This window comes from Pseudorasbora parva, chromosome 12 (genome assembly GCF_024679245.1).
Source record: "Pseudorasbora parva isolate DD20220531a chromosome 12, ASM2467924v1, whole genome shotgun sequence".
In the NCBI taxonomy this organism is placed as follows: Eukaryota; Metazoa; Chordata; class Actinopteri; order Cypriniformes; family Gobionidae; genus Pseudorasbora; species Pseudorasbora parva.
The window spans coordinates 13,488,186-13,506,795 of NC_090183.1; the positions used below are offsets into that span (position 1 = coordinate 13,488,186).

At 40.4% G+C, this 18,610-nt stretch overlaps 1 protein-coding gene across 10 annotated transcripts in view; it reads right to left on the reverse strand.

Moving 5' to 3' along the window:
• dock9b (dedicator of cytokinesis 9b) overlaps positions 1-18,610 on the reverse strand; it is a 114,052-nt gene that overhangs the window by 3,232 nt on the left and 92,210 nt on the right. For all 10 annotated transcript variants that reach the window (XM_067459233.1, XM_067459229.1, XM_067459226.1 and 7 more), the window contains 12 exons: positions 15,142-15,248; positions 14,907-15,044; positions 14,171-14,353; positions 10,002-10,115; positions 9,485-9,700; positions 9,214-9,271; positions 8,203-8,309; positions 5,603-5,725; positions 5,410-5,523; positions 3,833-3,979; positions 2,474-2,684; positions 429-619 (listed from right to left, as the gene is read on the reverse strand). In XM_067459233.1, coding sequence (XP_067315334.1) covers positions 429-619; positions 2,474-2,684; positions 3,833-3,979; positions 5,410-5,523; positions 5,603-5,725; positions 8,203-8,309; positions 9,214-9,271; positions 9,485-9,700; positions 10,002-10,115; positions 14,171-14,353; positions 14,907-15,044; positions 15,142-15,248 — 1,709 coding nt within the window. The remainder of the gene's footprint in view (positions 1-428; positions 620-2,473; positions 2,685-3,832; positions 3,980-5,409; positions 5,524-5,602; positions 5,726-8,202; positions 8,310-9,213; positions 9,272-9,484; positions 9,701-10,001; positions 10,116-14,170; positions 14,354-14,906; positions 15,045-15,141; positions 15,249-18,610) is intronic.

The following is an 18,610-nucleotide window of genomic DNA, read 5'->3' on the forward strand; positions in this document are numbered from 1 at the left end:
GAGAAGACAATGCTGAATAAAGTCGTAGTTTTTGTTATTTTTGGACCAAAATGTATTTTCGATGCTTCAAGAGATTCTAATGAACTAACTGATGTCACATATGGACTACTCTGATGATGTTTTTATTCCCTTTCTGAACATGGACAGTATAGTGTGTATACACTTGTATACACTCTCGGACTAAATATAAAATATCTTAAACTGTGTTCTGAAGATGAACAGAGGTCTTACGGGTGTGGAACGACATTAGGGTGAGTCATTAATGACATACGTTTCATTTTTGGGTGAACTAACCCTTTAAGATTAATTTCAAAGAACAACAACAAAACCTCCTGATAAAAACATAGAGGACACTGTATCAATGTCTAAAATGTTTCCTAGGTTGCTTTTGAAACAGACCTATGAGGGTACAATTGTGTCTCACACACCTGTACGCTAATGCTTCCCTGAAGCTTAAGTTGCAGACGGATCATGTCGACCTCACTGGTTGCGCAGAGGGCTCTGAGTTCAGCCACCTTCCCGCTCATCTCATCTATGGCGACCTCGATGGGGCTCAGGTCTGTGTGGTGCTGATACATGACTGCTATGCGCTTTTTCACATACGGGAAACAGTGTGTAGCTGAAACAGAGAGATGGGAGAAGAAAGAGTAAATAAACATAAAATGGATGCAATGGTACATTCAGACGGATAGAAGAACAAACACATTAAGGGCCCCGCTGAAATCTACTCATGTTTGTGCAGTAATCAGGGTTTATGTTCCCTGTGGATGGCAGACCTGTGAAAAGTGTTTTATTTAGAGCACACTCTCAAAGAAGGTCATTCTGCCTCAATGGCAGGATCTGATCTGGAAATGCATGAGAGGATGAAGATCAGGGTTAAACTTGCACATTTCCTGGTTGCTTTTATAGCACTGAACAACACTAAACTTGAGATCAAGATGTTTATTAATTGTTGTTGAACATAACCACTCAAGATAAAGTGTTAATACAGGAAGTACAGACCAAAATATAGTAATTGAAGATATTTTTTCCTGGACTATCTATCTATTTGAGGGCCAAGGACATATTGTATAATCATTAAGTCATTCCCTGTCTACAGGTGTACTTATATAATCAATTTATAATAAAATCAATGACTTATGGATGTTATGGATGTACACTATCATTCAAAACTTTGGGGTCACAGAGTTTATTTGTTTGAAAAAGAAATGAATACCTTTTTTTCAGCAAGGAAACATTAAATTAATCAGAAATGACACTAAAGAGATTTACTGTATGTTACAAAAGGTTCCTATTTCAAACAGATGCTGTTCTTTCTGTCCTTTCTTTTTATTGATGAACACAATTGCGGTTTCCACATTACAAAATGGAGCACAAGAATTTTCAACTGTGATAATAAATAAGAAATTTTTCGTGAACACCAAATAAGCCTAATAGAATGATTTCTGAAGGATCATTTGACACTGAAGACTTGAGTAATGATGATGAAAATTAAGCTGTCATCACAGGAATAAATTACATTTATAGATATATTAAAATATAAAACAGTTATTTTAAATGGTAATAATATTTCAAATTTTACTGTTTTACTGTGGCCTTTACTATATCAACAGCGTAACAGACTGACACAGATGTGAACAAATTGTTGAATAAAGTCGTTATTTTTGTTTGTTTTTTGTGCACAAAAAGTATTCTCGTCGCTTCATAAAATTAAGGTTGACTCACATGGGCTATTTTAATGATGTCTTTCCTACCATTCTGGGCCTTGAAAGTGTTAAGTACATTACTATCTATGGAGGGGTCAGAGAGCGCTCGGATTTCATCAGAAATATCTTCATTTGTGTTCCGAAGATGAACCAAGGTCTTAGAGGTTTGGAATGACATGAGGGTGAGTAATTAATGACAGAAATTTTTATTTTTTGAATGAACTAACTCTTTAACCACTTAAACTCTGTGGACCCTGTACAGGATCGGGAATGACATTGTCATGTATTTACTTTCAATTATAAATGTCTGTGGAGGAGCTATGATGTCATATGTGGTACCATGAAAGCTTAGAGTCTTAGAGCTTAGAGTCCTGTAACTGTCTGCAGGTTCCTAGAGCACACAGGGCCTGAGTTACACACTTTCAAAAATGAATTTATAAAAAAAAAAACATCAAAACGCACCTACTTTTTAGGGGGTTATTAGAGCTTAGACAACATATACTTACATGTTTATCACTTTTAGCAGTGTTTTATGTAACTTCAAAGGGTTTCCTGTAAAATTTTGTAAAAACATTTTGAACTTAGACCACTGTATGTGTGTATGGGAGGCTTTTCAATTTGGGTAGGCCAAATCCAGGCGGAAATCCCAAAAAATTGTCTTGGAATTTGGAAGTTAACAATATGGAAGTATAAATATCATCTCTATCCCTGTTCCTGTCGGTTAGACGTGCACTTTTTTTGTGCGGTCGGTGGTGTGGATAACTCACTGGTGAGCACCGTCCTGCGTTTACACTGTTCGTCGACCCCGCCGTGCTTCTTGCCCGACTCTGTGAATGGGGTCTCAAACACAAAGCGCCGAATGTTGTGGCTCCTCTCAAAGTCAGTCTTCCTCTCTTCCAGCTCCTTTTCCTCTAGATACGGCATCACATGCGTCACTTGGATGTATGCAAACTTTGCCTCCAGATCTTTAGGGTTCACCTGAGACAGATGAGGAGATTAGGGTGGGTGGAGACCAGTAAAATGCTGATAAAACAAAGAAACAGAAACCTTGTCTGTAAGTTCATTGGGGTTAAGGTGTGACTTTTTTGTGATATGGAAACTTTGCATATCAGGAGGTATTTTGTCTAAACTGGTGTAAAATGGTGTAATGCACTTTGTGTGTGTGTGTGTGTGTGTGTGTGTGTGTGTGTGTGTGTGTGTGTGTGTGTGTGTGTGTTGTAAAAAAAATTATTATTGGACCAAGTAAATAATCTTAATATAGCTTCTCTATTTTACTACATACTGTATAATATACACTCAAAGTCAAACCAACAAGCATAGCAGGTGAGCTGGATTCATTTTTAAAGCGAAAAGGCCTAAACCAAAAAATGTTTTGTGGATGATGCCTATTTCCAAGCATGCAATGGGCCATACATACTTAATAATATGCTTACATTGTGTGACTGTTTAATTTACATTGAAATCAATCTAACTATTGTCTTGTAATGTCAAGAAAAGTTTATTCTTTTCTTTTTCCTAATTTATGTTTAATGAACCTTGTTGTTATTCATGTATCAAGAGTGTCTGATAAGTGCTCATCACGTCACATGACGGTACTGTCAACAAGCACTTTGCTCCCCATGACATAAGTATTTGTCATAAAATTGTATATTAATATATTTTCACATTTTGGAACGACACCGTCTCTCAAATATGATATTGTCTTATTTACATTTTTTAAACTACTTTTCTGCAAACTTTGAAAACCCCTTCCTTAGCTAAAACATGAAAACAGGACATTTTAAGACAAGCAAACTGTTGCCTTCAATTTAAACTGATACTCAACCCAAAAATTATGTGTCGTTCCATACTTATGAATTACTTTCATCTGTGTAACACAAAAGATGATATTTTGAAGAATGTTGGGAACCAAACAACATTGGAGCTCGATGACTTTTCTCAAAATATATTCTTTCATGTTCCATAGAAGAAAGTCATACAGTTTAGCATGAGCGTGAGTAAATGATGAGTGTATCTATACTAGTGTACTAGTGTAATCTGTTTATGTATGTTCAGATTATACACAGCTGCCTGAGCATGTACCTATTAACAGAATGCTGATAAAATAGGAGTGTGCACATGCTCACCCTGCCGGAGTCCTGGATCATTTTGACATTTTCTTGGCCAAATTTGTCTGAGTAGAGTTTGAGGAGACGCTGGGAAATCTCTGAGAGAGGAGTGAACTTTGGTTCTTTATAGATATACTCCTTTCCATCCTCATCTTCAAAGAAACCCTGAAACACACACAACATGCACAATTGTTGTTATTAATGTACAGCCAACAAAAGCTGGTTTCAAATGAATAATCAACAAACTTCTACATCTCAAGTGGAAATGAAAAGTTATGACTGATGGAGACACACTTTGACATCTAATTGTCATAGACATATTCAGGATTTCAAAGCAAACCTGATAACACGCCATGGCAGAGATCAGATTATGAATATAATTTCTCTTACACATTATAGAATTCATGTTATCTTTAAATAGTCAGTGCTATCTTTTATTCTCTGTGGTCTGGCATAGACACTTTTGAGACATCAGCACTTACGCAGCACACAAAGCTTTCACTGTGTTTTTGTTGAAACAGCTCAAGCCATAAAATTGCATGGCTTCTGTTAGGTTAATGGGCATAGCGTATAGTGAAAGAGCTCCATAAGTGTTGCCTAGCTCATTTTTATGGTCTGAAACCATTTAAAAATGGCTTCCATAGTAAACAATGAGTCAGAGTGCTGCCTGGCTTAACCCGGAAGGAAGAAAAGACAGGATGTGCAGATGAGAGAATTTGTTATTTGTTTAAAGTTTGATGAAGGACACTAGCAGCACACAGAAAAGGGCCTTCTCCTCTCCTAAACCAAAAGCATTATGCAAGCAGACAAACAAGCAGTAGTTAAGTGAGACTGTTATGGTCAAAGCAAAACCTTGCCTGACAATGAGTTAGAGACACACACACACACACACACACACACACACACACACACACACACACACACACACACAGAGTTCACAACAACACTTACCGCAGCCTTAGGAAAGAAAAAAAAAGAGCAGAAAAGATTGATTAACTGAGACCCACAATGACTTAGACATGCTTTATACAAGACTCAAGCTATCATGCAGGGCATATTATCATGCATACAGGAATGCCTTATGTTTAGTCACATCATACATTTTTATTACAGAATTTTCTTCCTGAAGTCTAATAATAATGTGTGTAAAGTTTTTGTTGTTGTTGTTGCCATCATTTAGTTTTATGTAACCATTTTCCACCTGCTCACATATAAAGAATATATCTATTAAATATCTTTATATATATATATATATATATATATATATATATATATATATATATATATATATATATATATATATATATATATATATATATATATATATGTGATTTTCAATTTCCGTTTTTTATTTTATTTTTAATCCTTATATTTCAAAATGAGATGAAGCTCCGTCTCAAGGAGGAAGGGAGGAAATTAAGAGCCATAAAAGTCTCAGTATGTTTTCATAGTACACAATTTTTAATAAAATAAATAAATAAAAATCGACGAGAATTTGGTGCTGCATGATGTGATCCATTTAAAATAAAATGCAGCTATATTTTTCCAACTGTCCGTCTGTTAGCTGGACTGGTAAAAACATTGTATTGCCTTACCTGGCCGAAAAATGCCACTCTGAAAAAGGTGCCAAGTAGTCTCTTCCCAGAATGCATCACTTCCATCACTTTAGTGTAAGCCCGATGTAATGTGTCATACAGGTGGGCCAGTTTCTACCAAACAGCACAAAGGCTACATTCTGGTAAATGCTATATTTTAATTTCCAATCATACATAAACAGTGTGTATGCACCTCAAAGTCTCTGCGTTGTTCGTAAATTGGGATGATGAGTTTGTAGATATCTGAAATAAGTTCGTAACGTTCAGCTTTCCATAAACCATCAGCACAAGCTTCCAGCAACTCCATCAGCACCTCCTGCAGTTAGACATGCATTTATAATTACATACTTTCACAAACATACTCATGTGTAATGTTGTTCTCAACATCAATGTACTTACTGTTCATCAGGGGTGCCCAACCGTGGTACTGGAGGGCTACCACCCTGCAGATTTGAGATCCAACCTGAATCATGATGTCCAGGGCTGCTTGATAATTACAGACAGGTGTGTTGGAGCAGGGTTGGAACTGAAATCTGCAGGACGGTAGCCCTCCAGGAGCGGGGTTGTACACCCCTGATGTACATGATGCTTCCAAATGCAACACTCTCAGAAATAAAAGTACAAAAGCTGTCACTGGGGTGGTACCCTTTCAAAAGGTACTAATATGTACCTTTAAGAAACTAATAATATGTACCTTTTAGGGGTAAATAAGGTACAAAGGAGTACCTTTTGAAAGGGTAACACCCCAGTGAAAGCTTTTGCACCTTTTTTCCTGAGAGTGAACAAACTTATTTTCTCACAACAATTTGTGCTATAGACATAACTGCTGTTCTAAGTACTTTACCAAAGGGCACAGGGCTAATAGTTAATGTGGGGTTTGAAAATACAACCTTTTGGCTATTAACCCAGACCTTTAACCACTAGGTCACACTACTCCATACGGGAACTGAACTGATTTCTAGTTACAGTGGGCTTTGTAGCCTGATTTAGTGTTAACATCAGGTGAGGGCCTTTCTCTAATGATTTGGTTCATCTCAGCGCACTTATAGGGCTTTTGCAAGCTATACACCAAATGTACAGCACTGAAGCAAGCAAACTTCTCGGGTACGTATGTAACCCTCGTTCCCTGAGGAGGGAACGGAGACGTAACGTCAGTGACTGACGAATGGGGGTTTCGCCTAGAAGCTCCATTCGCCAGTCACTGACATTACGTCGGATTGACTGAACGAAAGGGAAGGACATTTACTTCATTCCAACAAGTCTTTTATGACTTTTTATAACAAGTGTACAGTTGTGGTCAGAATGATTGGCACCCCTCATAAATATGATCAAAGATGGCTGTAAAAATAAATCTGCATTGTTTATCCTTTTGATCTTTTATTTAAAAAAATAATAAAATAAAATAAAAATCGCAATAATCTAATCTTTCGTTGAAGAAAAATTATTAAAAATGGTGGGAAAAATTATATTATGAAATAAATGTTTCTCCAAAGCACGTTGGCCACAATTATTGGCACCCCTAGAATACATTTTAGCACACCAAGGTGACTAGGAACATTATTGTCTAGCTATGTCTTCTTTTGATGTGCAGAAAAAGATTGTTGAGCTTCACAAAATAGAAAGTAGCTGTAAGAAAATAACTAAAGCATTGAAAATTCCCATCTAAAAAACAAAACCACTCCAGCATATTCAGTTGTCAGACACGACTGGAACTTCAAAAGGGACCGGATTCCATGGATAAAACTAAAAAAAGACATTCTTAGCAGCAAACCCACCTGATGTGTTTGGTGCTAACAGGGATAAAATGTACATCATGCTCACGGTTTAATATACTGATGGATTTTTAATGTTGTGGGCCTATTTTTTTGCTGGAGGTCCTGGACTTCTTGTTCAGATACATGGTATCATGGATTCTAGCAAATACCAACAGATAAAAAAAAAAAGTTTGCTCTAAGTTTGCGTTTTTGTCACCTATCACACATGCGCACTTCAATAAGCAGACAGAAAGCAGGTTAATGTGCTTACATGCAGCGCAAAATCGAGGTAATGCCGTTTATGACATTACTCCGATAAAAGAAAACGGGTTACCGCATTTACATGACCATGTTCATTGTCGGCTTATTGGGCATAATCGGCTTAAGAACATGCATGTAAACGCACTCAATGATTCAAAACAAATATCAAAATCAACTCACAAATGTGTCACTGAGCACATAGGGAACTTGGATAGTCATTGCAGAAGTTTCATTGACCTGAACCCGATAGAAAATTAGTAGGGTGAACTGAAGAGGAGAAGCACCAACATGGAGCTGGGAATCTGAAGGATCTGGAGAGATTCTGTATGGAATAATGGTCTCTGATCTTTTGCCAGGTGTTCTCCAAACGTATCCGGCATTAAAAGAGAAAACTCAGAGCTGTTATCTTGGCAAAAGGAGGTTGCAAAAAGTATTAAAAGGGTGCAAATAATTATGGCCACAACTGTATGCACGGAACTACATGTAAATGTTACTCAGAGTTCATAAAATACTGATTATTCACAGTGATGAGGGACTCTCAGAGCTAATCAGGGCTCATTATCTGGACTTCCTTTGCTAACACACCCTTTGGAAAGAAGCAATTGATACTGATTAGATAAGAAATGAGAACATTTGACTGATGTTGTTTTAAAGGAGAGTTTTGAAGTCATTCCAGAGCTGATGGAGAGTCTGCACTGGAATAAAGAGCGTGGCAGGGTTAAGGGGCCGTGATTCAGAAACTATATATAAATGTGATCGGGAGCAAGCTGGTTTGAACCTCATTGAAATGAACATCCTGCATGCCCACATCCTCCATCATGGCTGCCTCCTCATCGATGTTGGGTGTGATCACACGAAATGCCGAGCAGCCCTGACGGAACATTCCTGCCAATGAGAAGAAATTTTAAGCGGAATAGGTTAAAGCAGGTTTAATAAACAGTTAAATTTTCACAAAACGTCAGGCATTTGGACACATTATGGGTATTAAGAGAAAGATCACACCTCAAGAATCCCCTCTGTAAATAATGTTCACATTGCATAATATGTGTGTGTGTGTTTGTGTGAAAAACATGTGCACTATTTCTTGACCCTGCATTATTAGTGCTGTTATCACACAAAGATTACCTCCAGTAAAATAAATTCACAAAGAACTCCAGATTGCAAAATATAGTTGAACCTTGAACAAAACGCTTTTATAAATGCGTGTGTGAGTGTGTGTGTGTGTGTGTGTGCATTCAAGCATGAAGCATGTTAAATCACCTTTTACCTGAATACTAGAAAAATAAGCTTTATTATCACAGCCTTCAAAACATTTTAATAAGCCATCTAAAATATCAAGCTCAAGTTCAATAGTGAAAAGAACTACAGTTTTCCTAATATGTATACAAATTAAAAATACTTTTTGTCGTATTGTATGCTTTTTCTTTAACAAAAACATTTATCTTACAAATTAATTACTGCTATTAAAATGGTTGAAAATCTATTTATAATAATACAATTTTTAACCAAACCTATTAATACATTATATACCGTATCTCATACGTTACGTTCTCTGGTTTTGTGTTTTCACTGGTAACATGTAACACACATTTTGCTACTTTTGTATTTAATGTTAGATTTTACAAGCCATAAATGTTCATGATTTATGTAGACAACAGTGTGTTTAAATGCACTTGTAAAGGCAAAAATACATCTTATATTTTCATTCCAAATATCGCATCTTGCTTAATACTTGTTCATTTCTGACTCTGACACAGTACATGCAAACTATATTTAGTGAACCCCTCACCTTTCCTCTTCAGATACTCAGCCACGAGTGCTGCCACATGCACGTAGCACATCGCTGCCTAAAGAAAAATAAGCCCTTGATGATGTCATTGATGTAATACGTTCTTCACCAACCATTGTTTTACTACTCCACCAAACTTACTGATGTTGAATGAACGTTAAACTAAAACACAGCAAAAACAGCTAAACTAAGGATAAGTAACAGGATATGTTTAACTTTATGGATTTAAAGAGCCTTTAATTTATGAATTAGTATTATTTGGCTGGCTTACCTCTGACAGATCTCCGTTCTTGACATGGATTTTGGCCATACTATCCAGCCAGGTTTTGCGCAGCTCCGGGGTGCTGGTGTAGGATTTGGCCAGGCTGTATTGCAGGTCCACCAGCATCTCTGGGTCTTTTTCATGTTCCTTCATCTGCTCAGTGGCCATGAGAACCGTCCGGATCCGCTTGGTCAGGTCCTTCACATCCGAGGGAAAAGCAGTGTGCTGGGAGAACAGGAAGAGAGAGTTGCTGGATGAGCAAACAGTCACATCTGATGTGACATATATACATGCGATTTGAATATGAAAAGCTGGTAAAGCTATGGTGTTCAGTGTTATTCTGTCATTTTTGTTTACACCGATGTTCTTAGCGGATGCTACTCAAATAGCAATTTATAATAATATGTATGAAGTATATATATATATAAATTAAAATCTGATATTTCCTTATATTTTTAAATAGATTATTGTTTTGCAAATGAAATGCAAGCAATTCATTAACATGAAGGCATCTTAGTGATTTTACCTTTACAGTTTTATCACTGTTGGCACAATTATTAATAATGGACAGTGACTGCTGGAACCGTGTCCCACCAATCCCAATGACATCAGCAATCAGCTGACTCACTGCAATCACCACCTGAGAAAAAAAATGTCCAAATACATTTGTAGGTATTTTAGCCAGATTATGTCTGTATATATAAATACAGGTCAGTCCAGGTCACTCTAGATCAGTGATTCTCAACCAGGTGGCCCAATTTCACTTTTTTAACTTTAGTTAGTGTGTAATGTTGCTGCTTGAGCAAAAACACTATCTGCAAAGTTACAGCGCTGAAAGTTCAATGCAAACGGCGATATTGTTTTTTAATGAAGGTAAAACATAAGAAAACAACGGCGTTAAAAAAAAAACAGAAGTATTAATTTGGGGAGGTATGAGGGAGGTATTGTTTTGAAAGCGGTAACCGGAATGATTCTCTCAACCACAGGGCTTGTAAACGTCTTTATCAAACAAACACAATGATTTATTTCTCATCCACCCGCGATTGTTTGAAATATTATTTTTGTATTACATGGACCGCCCGATCGGTGGATATAAGCACGAACCGCGTGCACACGCGTCCTTAAAATGTCAAGTCAAGAGAGAGTGAACAGTGCAGATCAAGAAAGGAATATTATTTAACTATTTGAGATTCACCGGCCTGCCGACGGGCTTTCATTTTGGTAGCCCGTCTGGAAAACACATAGCCCCAGGACGTTGGGCTTTGCGAGCCCTGGCCCATACGTGTCCAGCGTGCTAAAGGTATGTTGTGTTAGACACGTACACATAAGCAAAACGATCTATAACAATGCAATACTATTACACATAAAAAACAAGGGATGATGTGACACACGTTTTACTCACATAAGTGTGTTGCACCATTCCTGTAGGATCCAATATAGAAGAAACAGCATCTCAATATGTTTGCAAATCCCTTATCGACCTGAGACTTGTTTACAAATGATTCCGTGGTAAAATGAAGTGAACACACACATAATGTCTTTCCCACGTCAGCTGGAACTTTTAAGTTCAAAAATTTAAGTTCATCCACTCATTCCTAATATTATGATCCGAAGGAAGCTTAATGAGCGACTGTGTTCTTCCACAACCAGGAAAAGCGCAATAGCTTGCTATCTTCCTCGGCATGTTTATTGCTGCTGGTAACAGCTCCATGAGTCGGTGGGCAGGGCTACTGAATCAGACGTGCTGTAGGGGTGGTGTTTCGCATCAGATGACGTCAAGATGCGCACACGATAGTCTTCTGTGCCTGGTGTCTATAAAAGCTTTACTTTGACTAACAAGGAAGATTTCATCTCTGAAACTACCAGGATATTCTTATATTACCATGACATTTTATTTATCAAAAGCTCAAGGGAAAGCTGATTTCTCAGTTCATCACCCCTTTAAATCAAGCTAAAAAAAAAATCATAGTTTTTAGGATTTCTCAGTGTTGGAAAACATGGATATTTGAGGGAATTTTAAAAGTGTGAATTCTTGATCTGGAAAAAGTCACGGAAATTAATACAATCTTAAAGAGGTCATGAACTGAGAAATATTTTTTTTCTTGAGCTTTTGACCATATGGTCATCATAATATAAAAATATCCTGTACGTTTTAGAACTGAAAACTTCCTTGTTAGTCGAAAAAAAGCTTGTATTATTACCAAGGCCAAATAACTCATTGTGGAATGTGCCTATCTATGTAATAGATGAAAGACTGCCTCTGCAGAAGAAAATCAACAGCTACTTTATCGTTGCAACTTTGGCCCCGACCACTGGCGTGTTAGTGAGATGACGAGGAGAGAAGAGCAATACAGGATGGACTACAAATAACATTTGTTGTTTCCAAAGGATACTAATGCTAGAAATGTAGCCTAGAAATCTAGACGCACCCTAGCCGCAGCAAATCTAATCTGCCCTGAGTATCGTCTAGCAACTCTAAATACACTTCTGAGCTTTAAAAACCAAACTCTGGTCAGGCCAATCACATTGGCCCTCATTTATCAATTTTGCGTAGAAACTGGTGTATATGTTGGCTTAAGATTATGCTTACACTCCTCTCATCACCTGATTTATGAAGCTGTGCGTACCTCTGCAATCCAGGTGTACGCAATACTTGCCCTTGATAAATGCCGCGGTTTAAACAGTGGGATTAAAGGCACCCACAAAAACAAAATATGGCCCCAAATTACGAGTACTCTTAATAGTGTGGAGGTTGAGAAGCGCATTCCAGCAGTTTAAAGCTGTTTGGATGAGAAATTACCATCACAATGCATTTTTTTACAGCACATGTTTTGAAACAATTAGCATTTAATTTCATATCACGGCACATGTATTGGGGTACAATAGTAATGATGATGTGATGTGGAGTAGGCTACCATTCATTCACATTAATAATTGCATGACAATTCGTAAGATTATTCTTCATATTATTATGATTTTTATTCTTAATGATGCTTGTTATTTAGAAGAAGAATGTCTTTTTTTTTTTATTATTTAAAAGAAGAAGTTAATTTTTATTATTTTGTCAGTCTGATAAAGCGCACAGGCTCGCGACTGGAGGAATACATATGCCTACAAATCAAACGCTTTGGTAAAATCACACAAATTAAACATTGACCTTCATGTTGCACAAAAATAAACACTGAATGTTGTTGTTGTGGTTTTTAACAGTGGGTCTTGTAAGTTCATTTTGTGGTGTTAGGAATAGTTTTTCTGCGCATTTTCCCACTAACTCAAACGTGCGTACACCACCTCCTGAGCTGGCGTAGGATTTGAGCGTGCCGTACGCCAACTTCCATAGTGATAAATCTCAAAGTCACCGTGGGTTTGGGTGTACGCTGAAAATTTGGTGTACGCACTTTTGATAAATGAGGGTCATTGTGTATAGAGAAGTTGGGCGGGGCTTAACATAGAGATGACAGAGTTGCGCTTGCGTGCTTCTAGTAAACACAGAAACTGGCGAATGGCGGTCTTTCGAATCAGCTTTGACCGCGACTCTGGAAGACTTGGAGTTAAGCTTTTCTCTGAGAAAAGAACAAAGAACGACACTGAAGTTATTCTTAAAAAGACATGATGTTTTCAGAGTTTTGCCAACCGGATACGGCGAAAGTTTAATCTTCACATGTTTACTAGCTTAAACTAGCTCTGCTTCACCTTCTTTGCTCTGGTTGGTGTAGCGCTATCCAATTGCGTGCAGAGGGAGTTTGAAAGACAACCATTTATCCCGCCCCTCGGACTGAGCCCTGTCAATGATGAGTTTCCAGACCAAAAATCTTGATGTGGGTCTGGCTTGTCAGGCTACTAGGAATGTGGTTATTTTTTTATTTTTTTTAAACAATGTGAAAGTCTCGGTTGAGGGTTATTTATTTGCATCGGGCCATTTTACTGTGGATTCTTTGGTAAATAAGTCGCAATTTCAGCGCAGGTTTTGCAAACAGACTTTTACGATTTGGACTCGACAGTATGCCACAACATGAAAGTAACTAAGTTCATTCTAATGCCTGATCTGTGACCAGCGATTTCTGATATGTAATGATTCATGTACAGTCAGATGTTCTTTGTCTATGTGTTAGTAAATTAAACCAGTGACTAAATGGTCAACTTCACATTGTATCTCTTAGTTGGATGATAGGTTATTTAAACTGTGAGAACTGTAATAGTACAATTGTGTGTTAAAAGTTTTCGAGAGAGTACACATATAATACTTAGCTATTGCATCACATATAGCCAATCACAGCAGTGTCCATTTACACTAAAGACTCACAGCAAACACGCCCCTTTAAACGCGCATTCCTTTATTTATGAATGATGACCATTTTCGATGTAAAAGTCATAAATACTAACATTATAAGTAAACCCCAGGACACATTATACAATAATAAAATAATGCAGTTCATGACCACTTTAAAGACAATAAAATGTTGAAAATGTATAATGAATTTAAATTGATTCATTTAATGTAATAATTTTAATTATTCATAAATATTTGAATGTATTGCCACTCTAGTTTCTGTACATAAAAGTCTGAATACCATTAATATCTTTGAAGACCTTTAAATAATGTATTTGTCATCGGGGGGCCTCAGAGTTAAAAAGGTTGGGAACCACTGCTCTAGGATGACACCTCCCCCCATTACCCTCATATCCGTCTCTTGCCTGTAGGTGTGTGCGGACAAAGGACTTCCTGCCATTGTACTCAAAGTTGCTCTTCATGAGGAAATATAGCAGGTGGGCGGCATCACTGCGAATGGAGCTCAGTTTGGAATTACAGCACTTCAGAATCTCATAACAGAAACAGGCACACATATCCGCCCGGCCGTCAAAAAACGTACAGGGAAACTAAGAAAGAGAAAAAAGACATGTAGTGTAGGATATAGTGTAGGCTTATTAAAACATAATGAATCCTGTGTACACTCATGTTGGACATTTAATTCCACAATTATAAGACCAATTGTGGACGCAATACTAAAATGATCTGTATGTTCTATGCATGTTAAAATGCAAAAAAAAATTCTTGATTATGCAAACGTTAAGAGAACATTTAATTTTGCAAACATTATGGGAATGTTACTTTTGAATGTCCTCTGAACATTCTGAAACGAGAATCAACATTTAAAAATGTTAGATGAATGTCCAACTAGCGTTTCAGAAAAAACATTCCATGAATGACTATGTGCTAACTCTGAACAAACATTCTATAAATGTCACTGGAGGGATGTTTGTTCATAAATTTAAGAGAAGCTTGTCAGAATGCTAGGGAAGTTCTGATAAACCATTACTGACTAAAAACTGCAGGGTGCATTATTGGTGGTCTCAGGATGTCTTTGTATTTAAAAAGGTGTCTTTTGGGGATTTTCTCCTCTTATATCTTATGAATCAACAGTAAGGGTACCTTGTAAATGAAGGTACGTAGAGAGGTGAAGACCTGCTTCAGTGCCGTCTCTGACTGGGGGATCTGAAGGAAACAAAGGTGAACCTGGAAAACCTTCTTCATCAGTGGATTATGACCCAAATCAGCACACAGCTGCGTCTGTGGATACATGGTTTTAATATGAAAGTGCTTGAGCGAAGAACTGAAATTTCTTCATTTGTACAAATAAACACACATTTCCACTTGTTGTCGGTACCTTAAAGCCCATGATGAAGACACTGAGTGTGTCCAGCACCGTCAAGCACACCTCCGTTGAGACGTTTGCCTCCAGGAGACACGCGTCAGCATCACCATGGCAAGATGCTGGAGGGGAAAGAGGAAAAGATCGATCATATCATTTAATAACTAAACAGAAATGAGAAAAGCCGCTTCGGCCTCTCAGTATTTTCTTACTCTCTTTGGTTGGACTATATATGTGGTTCCCAGGCTAGATAACAAAAAATATGTAATATTTTGCTAACATAAAAATGCATTTTCTTGGTTATCCAAATATTAAAGGAACATTACATTTTATAATTTTGCTCACATTATGTTAGTATTATTTTTGTATGTTGTCTGAACGTTCTAAAAAAAAAAAAAGTTAGACGAACACCCAACTAAAATGTTTATAGAAAAAAAAAAGTTTGATGAACGATATATAAAAATCATTTTTGTATTAATGTTTCAAGAATTTTTCATTAAAGACCAAATAAGTTCCAACAAACATTCTATTAACGTTACTGGAAGAATGTTTGTCCAAGTTCTGAGAACGTTCCTTGCTGGGTGGTCCTGGAAAACGGCTCGGGTTATGTATATAACCCTTGTTCCCTGAGAGGGAACGAGCACTGCGTCGAAACGCTTTGGGGATGCTCCCTAAGCATCAGCGAATCTGAAGCCTGAATAAACACTAGTCCAATCCGATTGGTCGTGCGTGATGACGTCATTGTGACGGCGTACCCGGAAGTATAAAAGGGGAGCCGGCGCATAATGGCGGCAGTTCTTTGCTCTGAAGCATGCGCTCCAGGCGTGCCGAGGTGTGGCGGTACGACGCAGTGCTCGTTCCCTCTCAGGGAACAAGGGTTATATACATAACCCGAGCCGTTCCCTTATCGAGGGAACTTCCCACTGCGTCGAAACGCTTTGGGGAACGAGTACCCACTAGGCCACACCGAGGGTAGCGCCTGTCCTAGTGTGAAGCCGGAAACTGGGCACAACTAGGGTTGGAGCACCCTCGCGCCAGGCGTCGCAGGGAGATCCAGGCTATAGAACCTGATAAAAGTGTGTGGAGTAGCCCACCCCGCCGCCTCGCAGATATCCTGCAAGGGGACCCCAGAAAGGAGGGCCACCGAAGAGGCCATGCCTCTGGTGGAATGTGCCCTCACGGCTACAGGTGAAGGCAAACTGCGCACCTGGTAAGCCATGGTTATTGCCTGGACAATCCAGTTACTGATTGTCTGGGTAGACGCAGGCAACCCCTTCTTGGGTGAGCCAAAACACACCAACAATTGTTGAGATCTCCTCCACTGTGCGGACTTCGCCAGATACACCCTGAGTGCCCTGACCGGGCAGAGTAGGTGAAGCCTCCCCTCTTCCGCCGTCACGTGAGGCGGAGGATGAAATGCCTGCAGGACCAAAGACCTGACCACCCTCGATGGGACCTTGGGCACATAGCCCGGCCTAGGGTGTAAGATGGCCTTTACTCCACCCGGGGCAAACTCCAGGCAAGTCGGCGTTACTGCCAAGGCCTGGAGATCCCCCACTCTCCTTAGAGAGGTAATGGCGAGTAGAAAGGCCACCTTAAGGGTCAGATTCTTAGGTTCTGCTGACTCCAGTGGCTCGAAGGGGGCCTCAGCCAACCCCTCGAGAACCACTGCCAGGTCCCAGGTTGGAACTCTGGACTGAGCCACAGGCCTCATCCTCCGAGCCCCACGGAGGAACTGTACAACCAGCTGGTGCCTACCCAAAGGCCCATCACCCAGAGGAGTGTGGAAAGCCGCAATGGCAGCCACGTACACCTTGAGTGTGGACGGGGTTAGGCCCGCAGAGAAGCGATCTTGGAGGAACTCCAGCACTGAAGCCACTGGGCAGTTAACTGGGTCCTCCTCACGCCTCCTGCACCAAGTGGAAAATACATTCCACTTGAGGCTGTACAGTCTCCTTGTGGACGGAGCCCTGGAGCTGAGTAAGGTCTCTACCACCTCTGCCGACAGGCCAGCCTCTAGGTACCTGGCCCCCTCAGGGGCCAGACCCAAAGGTTCCAAATCTCCGGCCGGGGGTGGAATATCGTCCCCGCCGCCTGAGACAGGAGATCCCTCCTCAGAGGAATCTGCCATGGATGACCTGCCAGCAGGGCTATGATATCCGAGAACCAAACTCGCGTCGGCCAACGGGGTGCTACCAGAAGTAGACTGACCCCCTGCCGACGGACCCTCTCCAGGACTCCCGGGAGCAGAGCAATCGGGGGAAATGCGTACAGACGCAGCCTCGGCCACGTCTGCACCATGGCATCCAACCCCAACGGGGCTGGATGCGTGAGGGAGAACCACAGTGGACAGTGGGACGTCTCTCGAGACGCAAACAGATCTACTTCCACTGGGCCGAACCTCTCGCATATGGCCTCCACCACTTCGGGGTGGAGCCGCCACTCCCCGGGCCTCAGCCCCTGCCTCGACAGGATGTCTGCTCCCTGATTTTGAACCCCCGGGACATACATTGCCCTGATGGACAACAGTTTCCCCTGGGACCACAGGAGGATTAGATGCGCCAATCTGCACAGAGGGCGCGATCTTACCCCTCCCTGGCGATTGAGGTACGCTACGACAGCCGTATTGTCTGTCCGCACCAGGACATGTTGGCCGCGGAGGTCCGGGAGAAAGCTCCTGAGAGCTTTGTAGACCGCCATCATCTCCAGGCAATTTATGTGCCAGGAGGAATGACGGCCCTCCCATGGGCCCCTCGCAAAGCGGCCGTCCATGACCGCGCCCCAACCAGTGAGGGAGGCATCTGTTGAAACGGATTTCCGGCAACAGGACGCTCCCAACACTGGTCCCTGGGACAGAAACCAAGGTTTCTTCCATATGACTAGGGAACGAAGGCATCTGCGCGTTACCCTGATCATACGAAAAGGATTCCCTCTGGGGGAAAACCCCTTGGTTTTCAACCACCACTGGAGGGGTCTCATGTGTAGCAGGCCGAACGGTATCACGTTGGACGCTGCTGCCATGTGCCCCAGCACTCTCTGAAAGTGCTTCACAGTGATGGTGTGGCCTAGCCTTATTCCTGAGACCATCGCCAGTATGGTCTCGACGCGCGCGGGAGACAATTGTGCCCGCATCGTCGTCGAATCCCATACCACCCCTAGGAACGTAGTCCTCTGGGACGGCGTCAACACACTCTTGTTCGTGTTGAGTCTCAGCCCCAAGCACTTTATGTGGGCTAGAACGACATCTCGATGCCGAACCGCCATCTCGTACGACTGGGCCAGTATGAGCCAGTCGTCGATATAATTCAGTACACGGATGCCCTGAAGCCTCATAGGAGCCAGGGCTGCATCCATGCACTTTGTGAATGTGCGTGGGGAGAGGGCTAGGCCGAAGGGAAGTACTCGATATTGGTACGCTTCGCCCCCGAAAGCGAACCTCAGGAACTTCCTGTGACATGGAAGGATGGAGATATGAAAGTATGCG